Source organism: Tursiops truncatus, chromosome 6 (genome assembly GCF_011762595.2).
Source record: "Tursiops truncatus isolate mTurTru1 chromosome 6, mTurTru1.mat.Y, whole genome shotgun sequence".
NCBI lineage: Eukaryota > Metazoa > Chordata > Mammalia > Artiodactyla > Delphinidae > Tursiops > Tursiops truncatus.
In genome coordinates this window covers 103,133,853-103,146,249 of record NC_047039.1, presented here as the reverse complement: position 1 = coordinate 103,146,249, position 12,397 = coordinate 103,133,853, and the positions used below count along the sequence as shown (strand labels likewise).

Below are 12,397 nucleotides of genomic sequence, written 5' to 3'. Positions count from 1 at the left end.
GTGGAGTGAGGGTCCCGCTCCAAGAAATAGTCTAAGGAAAGTACACTTAGGGCCACTGATGGCAGAAAACTTTTATTCCTGAGTCAAAAGCCAGGTTCTAAAACTACAGCCTGCTCCCCGGGCCAGCCAATGCCGGGGCACAGAAGGAAGCTTGTGACCGAGGGGGCTTAGCGCTCACGGCTTGGGCTTAGGACCCATGGTCTCGTCCCAGCCCTTCCGACACGTCCGGATGATCCACTCGTGCTCGTCGTCATCTGCAAGAGAGGAAGAGGGAGAGGCGGTCATGCCCTGCGCCGGGAGCCCCCAGGCGGGGTCTTGGGGCTGGGGTGCATGTTGGAGGTGGACCTTGCTGACGGAGCCAGGCACAACATGGATGGGCCGCTCTGAGCTGGGCCCGTGCCCAGTGTGACATCCACCAACGTCACCCCCGGGACAGCCGGTCGAGGCCTTCGTTTCTTTTCTGGGCTTTCCATTCTGGACGCTTCAGAGAACCTGTGGTTTCCCAGGGGGCTGACACCCTCCGTTTGCCCAGGTCCTTTCGGTGGGGAGAGGAGAGGAGGATCTGGGGGTCCTGTAGGCCCACATGCATTTATCTCCCTTAACTTAATCCTCATGACCACCCGATGGCGGCAAGCCCACCTTTCTGTGGATGGACTAACAGGCTCAGAGGATGAGTCGCTAGTCCACAGCCACAGTGTTGGTACGTGGGAGAGCCCAGAACTTGGGCCCCGGGGCTGTCTGAGTACAAGGCCTGTGCTGTTTTTAAACCTCAGAGAGAGAGAGTTGAGTGGGACACATCCCTTAGTCCACAGCACACTCTCTGTGCCAGGCCCCTCTGAGGGCTGACTCTATTTTCATTTTTCCCCTTTATCCTCCAAAGCCACACCCAGCCTCTCCCCCCACCACGACAGAGACCCATTCCAATGGCGGGATATATACCCCTAAAAATGCACGTAGCTCTGTAAAATGTGTACTGTTGTTTTGTGTGCGAATGTGGTTTCAATTTACATAGATGGCATTGTGCTGTGAATTTCATTGTGCCTCACTTTTTTCACTCAACACTACATTTTCAAGCTCTATTCTTGTTGCGACGCGGACATCTAGTTCTTTGCTCCTGACTGCTGCCTAATATTCCATGGTGGGCTTCCGTCATGTTGTACTACCCATCCTCCCAGGGGTGGGCACGCAGGTTGCCTCCACCTCCGGTGACCGGGAATGACGCTGGGACAAACGTTCTTGGGTCCATCCCTTCGTGGATACGTGGGAGAATTTCTCTGGGATTATATTCCAGGAGGAGGGTTACGGAGCCGTGCACAGACTTCATTCCCCAAGACTCCCAGCGAAGCCCATGTTTTTTTCCCCAGCGCCGCAATGCCTGCCTGCGGTCCTTCCCTCGTTCCTGCCTTCCCTCTTCCTGGGGATAAAGAGCCCCGGCCCAAACCCCTGCCCTCGAGCAGCTGTCCTCAGGGCGCAGCACCAGAGTCTCTTGATTCCTACCCTCACCCCCTGCCTAGCTCAGTGTCTCCCTCCCGAGAGGTGGGAGTATGGAATTACTCATCCTCCTTGGGTGCCAAATGGCAGAAGCTAGACATAAAAGACACTCCTTGAGAGCTGAAACGCAGAGGGCCTGAGATATCCTACCCTCCGAACCAGAGGCGCCTGCCAGGAGCCCTTTCCTCTTCTGTGACAGCACCACTCCCCGGCCCAGGGAGACAAGGCTATTGTCAGCCTACTGTGTGCTCTGTAATTTACAAACGTCGATCTGAGTTTTTTGTGAGAGCCCAGTAGGGTACGAAAGATTACCTCCACTTTACAGAGGACGAGCCTTACCTCGTGTCCACGGCCAGCGGAATTTAAGCCAAGGCTCATCAGACCCCAAAGCCTGACTTTTCACCCCAGGGCAGGCCCGACGGTGCCAGAAGGCGAGGCTGCCCCACAGAGCCGGCCTCCTCCGTAACCGCCCCCATTAGTTCTTTGTCTGTGACCTCAGGAGAAAGGCTCTCTGCCTGCACGCTCTGGCCTTTGAGGACTGCCCTCAGCAGCCGGTGGGCCTCAGTTTCCCCGAGGAGGCTGCGGGGGAATCCGCACCTGGCTGTCAACCCCGGGGGGTGGGGGGGGATGGTGGGCGGGGAGAGCGGCGGCACACAAGGAGTTAAGTGCTGGTGAAGCCCACTTTTGCCACACCGAGAGCAGCCTGGTTGATAATTACAGTTCTGAAGTCTCCGGGCTATTCGAATCAGTGCAGCTGCAACCTCTTCAGTGGTAACCCTGAAACCAGACCAACTGGGTTTATTGTGCTGAACCAGTCCTCAGGCCCCTCCCTGATGGTTACAAATTGACAGCAATGGACTTAACAGCCCTCTTCACTACCCCTTTCACTCTCTACCTGGCCGCTCAGTCACCAATTTGAATGACAGATGCCTCCCCTCCCAGCAGCTGCTCCCCAACCCTCCCCTCCACCTCCCCTGTGCCGCGAGGCGGCTCCCCTGTCCCTGCCACGCCAGGGTGAGACTGCCCAAGCACATTTCATCAATATTTAAAATGGAATTAAACCTGCAGCTTTGATTAATGCCTCCCAGATCCCGGCAGTTGTGATTACTATTTTGCAAATTGCGATTGTTGGAATATGTTAACATGATTGTCTGAGAACATCTTCACCTTCTAGGATAATTTTCCCCCTTTTTCGGCAGGACGAGAGGGGGAGAGGAGGGGAAAAAAAGATGGGGAAAAAAACACCCCGCAAACTCTTTAATCAATTGTAAATTATTACCCTCGGCACAATTGCCGGTGGTTCAGAGGAAGGGGAGGGAGATTTCTGGTTTGGTGCATTTATCTTGAAAACTTTTGGCCCCCACTGGCCCAGTAATTCCACCCTGGGATGTTATGGGAATAATCTGTTTGTCTCGGTACTATTTAGAATCAAGAAAACTGAAATAACCTATGCTTCTAAAAACAAGAGGATGATTACTTTGTTGTATATTCATTCATTTAACAAATAATTTCTAAACACTGACTATGTGCCAGGCATACTGCTAAGTTTGGGGGGCGGGTGGGAGACACCATGTGCCACATGAGAATTTAGCAGCCACTGAAAAAATATGGTTAGGAAGTCTGTATAGCAACATAGGAGGAATGTTTCTGATATTATAATCAAAAAAAAAAAGATGGAAGGAGGTAAGAAACAAAATTCCATAGACAGTATAATCTGTGTAAAAAGTGTGCACAGAAGAAAAATTAAAAATAATAAATTGAACGTGAATCATGGTCAGCTCTGAGCAGTGGGGCTAGAGAGGTTCTTCTGTTTTTGTTATTTCCCAAATCTTTCATTAATGTGTATCTGCAATAGAAAATAAAAATAATCATTGGCTTTTTTCCTACCCTCTAATTTATTGCCTTGGTAATTTCATGCATTTTAGTAAATGAAGCAAAATGTTTCTAGGTTCCTAGAAACACCAATAGCGTTCTTGAATTTCTAAAAAGTAAAAAAATATTGGTAAAAATGCATAAAAGTTGGAGAATAGACAGATCTCCTGCGCAGAAGAATTCCAAACAATTTATGTGGGTAGTCTGCCGTCAAGGAGATGGGGCATAACTCCCTATTCCTTAGATGTGGGCTGCCTAGGGATTTCCTCGTAAAAAAGACAGTATAGGAAGGGGGTAAAGAACCAAAAAAAGAGTAACTTTTCAATGGAGAAACCTGACAAACACACCTCATCCAAGTGATCAAGGTCAACATCAGCAGTGATAAGCCCTGTGGATAGTGTATAGCCTTGATATGATGAAAATGGCCCTTACCTCTGTGGTCTTCCTCCCCCAAACCCACAACCCCAGTCAAATCATGTGAAAACCATCAGACAAATTCCAATCAAAGGACATTTTACAAAACACTTGCCCAGTACTCCTCAAAAGTGTCATCGAAAACAAGGAAAGTCTGAGAAACTCTCACAGCCAAGAGGATCCTAAGGTGAAGTGACAACTAAATGTAATGTGGTGTCATGGGTGGGATCCTGGAACAGAAAAGAGACATTAAGGAAAGATGGAGGAAATCTGAATGAAGTATGGGCTTTAGTTATTTTTATTTAGTTAATAAAAATGTATCGATATTAGTTCATTAATTGTGACAGATGCATGGTACAATATAAGATGTTAATAATAGGGACACTGGATGTGGGGTATAGTGGGAACTCTCTGTACTATCTTTTCAATAATTCTGTATATCTGAAATTGTACTAAAATAAAATGTTTATTTTTAAAAATGCCTGAAAATCCAGTGTGCTCTGTAAAAGGTGAGATTATCATGTTCTCCAAGAGGAGTGGAAACCTTTTCACATACCCAACCATCCAAAATAAAGTCCTTCACGCCCTTTCCTCTGTCCTGGGCCCTGCACTTCACAATTTATGATTCTACACAAATATGGAGAACAAACTAGTGGTTACCAGTGGGGAGAGGGAAGGGAGGAGGGGGCCATACAGGGGTGGGGGGGGGAAAGGGGTTATTATGGGATTATATGAAATCATATGTATGAAACTTGAAAATTGTAAAGCACTATAGAACTTAAAGAATCTTTCATTCAATAAAAAAATTTATGAGCCTACACTTACTTGCAGATTTCCTTACATAGTTTTCTCTCCCACTGGGCTGTAAACTTAATGCAGAGACTATGTCTGCCTGTTGACCACTGGACCCAGCGTGCCGTAGGCAACCAACAACTGCTTTGCCAGTTGAAGTCTGGAATAAGTCTGTTGCCTTCTGATTTGTCTTTGATTGCTATCAACAAACATTCCTGACACCTATTTCTTGGCATTCATGTCTCATCTCAAATGTCACTTCTCAGTGATCCCTGATAATCGGTGTTCATTTTATCTCCTTCAGGGCGTATGCCTCTTGCTGCAATTTTCTTGTTTATTTACATGTTGTCTGTCTCCCCATCCACACTACAAGCTCCAATGAAACCAGGGCCTTGTCTGCTTCTTCACTGTGGCATCATCAGACCAGTGTCTGGCACACAGGAGTGCTTAGCCCACATCTGTTGAATGAATGAATGAACGATTAAGTCAACAAGCTCAATCCTGTGGCCAGCCCTGTGCCTGGTCCTGGGGGACAGAGGGGACTGAGACCCAGAGGGTTGACCCAGGCACTCTGTGGCTTAATCTATCTGCTCTTGGGGCACAGAGATTTCTTTATTCTGGTTCTCAAGCTTTGGAAGTGACCTCGCTGCTCCCTGCATCCCCTCCCCTGCTGCCCCCAATGAATCTCACCAGTCACTAGGAGAGCTGGGCTTCTTACAGAGAAGAAAAGGAACTTGCAGCAAGAGAGACCCCGAGTCTGACCACAGGCCACCCAACTGAGAAGCTTTCCCTGTGAAGGCTCCCCACTCCTTCGCCTGGACCTTAAGAACTTTCCAGCCTGCCTCCCTCCCCCGCTGTGAAATGCAGCTACCCTGACGTAACACAGTCGCCCACAGGCACGTGTTCAGTGTCCCTGTGCCTTTGTACAAGCTGCTCCAGGGAGCGGGGGACACCCTTCCTTTCAGGACCTGGTTCAGGTGCAGGGCCTCTCAGAGCTCAAGGGAGGCCCAGGGCACTTCCCATTTCTGGACCTTAGTGAATATAAAAGTGAAGAAAGACCTAAACATGAGTATAACAACTGCAATATATTTTAAACATGTACGTTTGACACATTAATTCTTTCAACACAAACAACCCAATGTAACATGGATGAGTTTTTCTAGGATTTCTGTCAAAGAAGTAGAAATACACAGCACATTAAAGATGGTGTGGTCAGGAAGCAGGGCTGCCTGCATGATCATGGTTTCCTTTCAGGCCTATCACAGCCCCAGCTTCAGGCACCTGATGAATGTGTGTCCCCCTGGCCGTCCTCTGCCACCATGGGCCCTGCCTGGATGTCACCTTCCCTGACCCAGGCTGCGGTCATGGTCATGGTCACCATGATCAATTCACTCTTCAGAGCCCGGCGCAGATCCAGCACTTGAAAAGTATTTAATAAGTATATTAAATATACTTATTTAATATGGATGAATGAATAAAGAAATGTAACTTTGGGGACATAAAAGTAATAAGTTTGCTCTGTGGGATTTAGAAAAAGGGGGAAGAATTTCTTCCCCACCCTCAGCCAACGGAGCTGAGAGGGCAAAGCAGACATGCCAAGGGCGGGGCCAAGGCCAAGGGCGGCGCCAAGGCCAAGGGCGGCGCCAAGGCCACCGGCCGCTGTTTCCTTTCCTGTCTCGAGGCCAAGGACCGAGCAGCCCCACCACATGGGGAGGATGGGTTGTCTGGGCTCACACCTGGGCGCGAGCCACGCTCCGGAAGCTCAAAGCCCTGGCTGGCCTGGGGCCCCACGGTGAGGGTGGGAGGGGCAGGCCCGCACAGGCCACCAAGCAGGGCCCAGGTCACGGAGAGTGTCATTCGTGCAGCCTGCAGGTCGGTGCAGTGCTGGCGGAAGAAGAGTCCTGAAAGTCGGACGGCACATGCAACACAATGTTGGCTCCCCTGATGGCTGGCAGGGAGGCGGTGTGGCGCAGTTGTTAAGGGTGCGAGCTTTGGAGCTCGGCCGCCACTAGCTCAGAGACCTTGGGCAGATGGCCTCGCACCTCTCTGGGTGTCATTTCCTCATCTGCGGAGGTGCCTGCCTGGAAGGTTTCCTGGGAGGATCAACTGAGGTCATTCCCGAAAAGTGCTTAGCACAGTGCCTGGGGCGCAGGAAATGCCCAAAACCAAAGAAAGCCAGAAGCTGTCTTTGCAAGATGGGACTTAAGGGCCCCTGCGACTGCACAGCATAGGCTGGAGGGAGTTCAGGGTCCTTTGTGAGCCCTGCCGCCATCTTGCTGGGTGATCTTGGACAAGTCACTGCCCCTCTCTGAGCCGGCTCCTTGTCTGTCTAGTGGGTTCAACCAGACCTCCGGCAGAGGGCAGACTGGGGACTGGCGGGGCTGAACGGCCCTAGGTGGGTACCCAGGAAGTGTGAGCTCAGATCATCATTTCGATGGGCCTTTAATTCCCAAACTGGGTACCTTCAAGGGGGTGTTCTTAAGGAACTCAGCAGCCCTGGAACTTCTGGTTCCCTGTGGGGGCGGAGGGAGGCGCTGGGGAGGTGGAGGTCTTTACACAAGGATCAAGAGCCGCAGCTCAACTAGTGCTTTTATTCAGAGCGAGGGGCAGCTTGGGGCAGGCGAGCACAGAGAGGGCAAACGGGCTGATTCAGGTCATCAGGCACCCGCAGGCCAGATGTCGCTAGCTCATGGCATGCCTTTGGGCCAAGCACACCTGCAGCGCCCACCTGGTGTGCGGGAGCCTCGGGTGGGGGCAGGGAAAGGGAGGAGACCAGGTGAGTCAAGGTGTCCAGCCTCGGGAGAGGGGATGAGGGTCACACTGGCCGAGCACCTGGGAAGCACAGGGCTCTGTGGAAAGGGGGCACGTCCGTCCTCTTCTCAGTGAGTAAAAGGCATTGGCCCCAGTCAGGACGAGGAAACCAAGGCTTGGGGTGCGAACCGTCTCCCCACCTCATTCCAGCAGCGGGGAGGGGAAGGGCACAGAGTGCTGGTGTGAAGGTCACACTTGATGAGGCTGTGTGTGCACGGGCACAAGTGGGCGTGTTTCCGTCGAAGTGTGGGAATCTACCCAAGTGTGAGCGTGAATGTGTGCAAGCGTGCATCGGTGTGCCGTGAGTGTGTAAGTGGTGAAGAGAGAGTGCGCCCGTATGGGGACTCTCAGCCTGCGTGTGACACGCGGTGTGTGGCTGGGTGAGTGGCAGGCGGTGTGTGAGCGTCTGAGTCTGTGCGTGTGTGACCAGATGTCAAGGGAGGAGGCGTGCAGCTTGCAGTGACAGCCCGGCGCGCACCCAGAACGCCAGGCCACGCCAGGCTCCAGGGCAGGAGCTCTGCCGTGAGGGCTGCCCTCTCTTCCTGGGGTCGAGGCCAGCGCGCTCTCAGACGGCTCCTGTGTGAACCGTGGCTGGGGCGAGAGGTGCATGGCAAACCTGGCACCCCAGGCTGTGGGCAGGTGCAGTCCCCAGAGCCCGGCCACACCCTCTGTGCAAATGCAGGGGTGAGAGCGGCACCCAATGCCGGGCCATCCCTGTCCCAACTCCTGCAAAGAGGCTTTGAACTTTGCTGGCAGAGGTGTGGCCAGAGGCCAAGGCCACAGCGTCGCCAATATTGACTGACAGGTGGCTGCCCAGGCAGAGCCCACCATCGGGCAGGAAGGGAGGCCCGGGGCTGCTCTTGCTTTCCCTGTAAAGGAGCATCTTCTGGGCTGGGTGGGTGGAGGTCTCCAGGGGGTAGGGGTGGGTGTGGTGAGGCCAGGCTGCTTCACCCACGGGGAACTAGAGGGGCAGGGCCCAGCACCCACAAGCTCGTCAAGGCCTATTCAACTGTAAGAGACATGGGAAAAAATGACTGACTCTGAAACACAGAAAGAGAAACTGCAACACTGAAATTAATAAATGTTATAATTAATGCATAAAGCCTGAATTAATTATTAAATTTAGAAATCAAAACAATGTTATTACACTTGAAATCAATTCGTAGGCTTGGTTTCCTCATTTGTCAAGAATTCTCCAGTGTGTACATGGCTCTCAAGAAATCACAGCCAATTGTTAAAGTCTTGCAGTCACACCATCTACCAAGCAAAGTCTGAAAAATCCTTTCGAAGTTTTAACAGCAAAAAATTACATTTAATATGGGAGCGTGGCTACATTCTGTTTTAATATGTTGAAACCATTGGGTTGAGACCTTCGAGGTCAGACCTAGGGCTGGATCGGGCTGTGACCGGGGGAGGGTGAGTCTGGGCAACGAACATGGTGAGCTGGGATCATGTCCATGTGCCGGGCACATGCATGTACTTTCCATGCCTGATCTCATGCAATTCTCATACCACCTTTGTTACGTGCACAGTTGGTGTCTCAGGTGGCATTGCAGATGCTCCAGTTGGTGGGTAAAGGGAAAAGTGCCCACGGTCATAATGACCTTTGGGAATCTCTTAGGAAAGCCCCAGACTGGAGAAGGACGTCTCACTAAGTGTCGTACTATTGGGATTCTGACACTATTGGGACAGAGAGTTATTCCTGCTGTTGAGGTCCAGATGCATAGCTGGCCTGTGTTTATGGGCCCTACTGGTAAAAAAAAAAAATACACATCCTTAAATACTAGCATCAGCCTGTGTGTGGCAAGGTGCTCACACAACAGGAGGTGCACAGGGATGCAGACCAACTGATTCACATCTCCCACACTCACTCCAGAGCAGGTGTGTGCTAAGTAGGGGAGGGTGCAAAGTCACCAACACCATCTATATTGCTATTCTTCTTGTTTCCCTGATTCCCACTTTTATTTTTCAAGCAGTCATAATTGCATTTGTGTTCACTAAAGATGTCTGTGATGCCTGGCCGCTGTACACAGGCAGCGCTGGGAAGCCAAGTGCTGAGGCCAAGGTCACTCGGTCGGCCCTTGCTCTGACCCTCTGCTCCCTTCTGCCTCTGCTCTCCAGCTGCGTGTGGACAATGGACTGACAGGGACGGGCCTGGCACTTGGGCCTGTCCTCCAGGTGGCAGATGCTGGGGGCAGAATTAAGGCTGGGACAGTGGGGATGGCCAGGAGGGATGTTAGGATGTTAAGGACCTACGGAACTCAGACTAGAACTCACTTAATCCTCACAGCAATCTTGCAAAGTCAGTGTTATTATTTTTTAAAGATTTTTTTAAAAAATTAATTAATTAATTAATTTTTGGCTGGGTTGGGTCTCCGCTGCTACACGTGGGCCTTCCTTAGTTGTGTCGAGTGGGGGCCTCCTGTTGCGGTGGCCTCTCTTGTTGAGGAGCACGGGCTCTAGGCGCGCGGGCTTCAGCAGTCACAGCACATGGACTCTAGAGCGCAGGCTCAGCAGTTGTGGCGCTTGGGCTCAGTTGCTCCGCGGCATGTGGGGTCCTCCCAGACCAGGGCTCAGACCCATGTCCCCTGCACTGGCAGACGGACTCCCAACCACTGCACCACCAGGGAAGCCTCAGAGTCAGTGTTATTATCCCGTTTCACAGGGGAGGGCTCTGAGGCTCAGAGAGATGGAGTTATATGTCCCAGCTCACTCAGCTAATAAGGGGGTACAGGCTCATACCCAAGTCTATCTCCAGAGCTGCAGCCCTCAGCCATTACAGACTTCCCTGAAAAATCTTTCTGCAACTACCACGTCTTTACTGTCTGAAGGATTGAAGCTAAGCTCCCTAACCTGGCATTCAAGCCTCTCTCCAGCCCACACTGTGTCCCTCTGCTTTGAATGCCCAGCTCAGACACACTCCTACACACCCATCAAAGCCTACTCTGTCCATCACTGCCTAAGGGAGGCCTTCCTTGACTACTCCTCTGTCTCCCAACACAGTAGTGGGTCTCAGGTGCTCCATCTTGAGTACCCAGGCCCCTGCATCTCTGTGCCTCTGCTCATGTTTTCCTTCCTTTCCAGGCAGCAAAATCTACCTCTCAAACTTTAAAGCCTAGCCAAACACCACCTTTTCCAGCACATCAACTTGACTTGGGACACACTTACCGTTTTCTCTGTGCTCCCCCAGCACACTGTGCTTCTGATTCCTGGCACCAGCAAAGCAGGGCACTCCCGGTTTTTTGGAGAAAGAATCTCATATCTGGGACTTCCCTGGTGGAGCAGTGGTTAAGAATCCGCCTGCCAATGCAGGGGACACGGGTTCGATCCCTGGTCCGGGAAGATCCCACGTGCCGCAGAACAACTAAGCCTATGCGCCACAACTACTGAGCCTGTACTCTGGAGCTCGTGACCCACGACTACTGAACCCACGTGCCCAGAGCCCATGCTCCGTAACAAGAGAAGCCACCGCAATGAGAAGCCCGCGCACTGCAATGAAGAGTAGCCCCTGCTCACTGGAACTAGAGAAAGCCCGTGCGCAGCAACGAAGACCCAACCCAGTCACAAATAAATAAATAAAATAAATTTATTTTTAAAAAAAGAATCTCAAATCTGATATTCCACATTAAACATTAATATAAACATCATGGAGAATATAGACTTATTTTGGACTTCCTTCCATGTACTTTTTTTATGGTTTCTGTTATGTTACTTTCTGACCTATATTTTGAGGGGCAGGTTCTCTGCAGGTTCTCTGCAGCCTTTTGAACACTTAGGCTCTAGGCTTCCGTCCAGAGAGTGCCCATCCCGGGTCCTGTGACTGTTTATGCATCTCTCCCCACCCCCGACCCTGCACTGGTTTGGGGAGGTGGCAGGCACTGAGGTGGCCCCCAGGTGAGACCCTGGTATCCGCAGGGGATCAGTGAGGGCCCGCGTCTGGAGGGATCCTAGAGGGTCTGAGGCTCCAGATGAATAAGAAATGCTGAGGATGATGGGAACACATCCAGAACAGTGCCAAAGGCGGGCTAGAGAGATCAGGGGACTGCAGGCCTCCAGCCCAGTTTTGAAATTGGCATTAAAAGCAGGTGGGAGGAGGCCAGAGGGCAGCTTGCCAAGGTCACTCTGGCTCCTCCCTTTGGGGCACGGAGTTAAGGAGGCCCCTGCATCTCGACCAGCACTAGTCCCTGGGATATAAAATAATCCCAACTGTTATCTGTGACAGGCCTTAAGCTCCTCATGGGCTGGGCACTGCTCTCACTGCATCCCCTGCATCATCTCAATAACACTCACCACAATCCTGGAAGGAAGGTCATAGTTCCACCCCCACTTGTCAGATGAGGAAACCGAAGCTCAGAGAAGTTAAGAGACTAGCTTGAGATCACACAGCCGGCCAATGGCAGAGCCAGGGTCTGAGGGCAGATCTGGCAGAGTCCCTGGGGCCGGCCTGTAACCCTGCCTGCCTCTCCTGGACCTGAGGTTGAGCAGGGCTCTCAGCCAGCTGCCCTGGGTTCCAGCGTGTGGGCTGAGGAAGCGAGATGAGGCTCCTGCCCCCTGGGCTCTGGCCTCGCATCCACTTCTATTAAAGGAGACGAAACAAACCACGGGGTGCTGGCTCGGGTGGACTCCAGCCACGGAAGGGGAAGCTGTATCCTTTGGATGCTTCCAGGAGGCTGCTGTGGGGGGTGGGGGATGTATTGCTGTCAGAGTCCTGTGGGCACAATGGCTGGAAAGGGAATTTCCAGGGCCTTTGGAATTGGAACTGGGAAAAGAGTCAGGCAGGGGGCGGTTCCCGCAGGTCAGGGAGGGGCGCAAGGCAGGGCAGGCTGTCATTCCTAGAGCAAAAAGGCCTTGACGGGCCGATCCCACCCTCTGTAGGGGAGGGGGGTGGCTTCTGGTGTATGTCTCTGGGGAGAAGAAGGTCCACAGCTTTGCCAGACCCTCAGAGAAGTTCCTATCAGTTCACAGTGTGGCCTCTGGTGTCAGAGACGCCTGGGTTCAAGTCCCGATTCCTCCCTTT

The 12,397-nt window shown here is 51.9% G+C and overlaps 1 protein-coding gene across 2 annotated transcripts in view; it reads right to left on the bottom strand.

Annotated features, from left to right (window-relative positions):
* Positions 1–3: 3 nt before the first annotated feature.
* The window catches only part of MORN5 (MORN repeat containing 5), a 33,439-nt gene continuing 21,045 nt past the window's right edge, over positions 4–12,397 (bottom strand). Inside the window, exon 4 of one of the 2 annotated variants that reach the window (XM_019949185.3) lies at positions 4–254. Coding sequence is in view for 1 of the 2 variants with exons in the window: in XM_033858544.2 (XP_033714435.1) it covers positions 175–254 (80 nt within the window). In the remaining variant the exon portion in view is untranslated. The remainder of the gene's footprint in view (positions 255–12,397) is intronic. The other variant, XM_033858544.2, reaches the window with a different exon arrangement.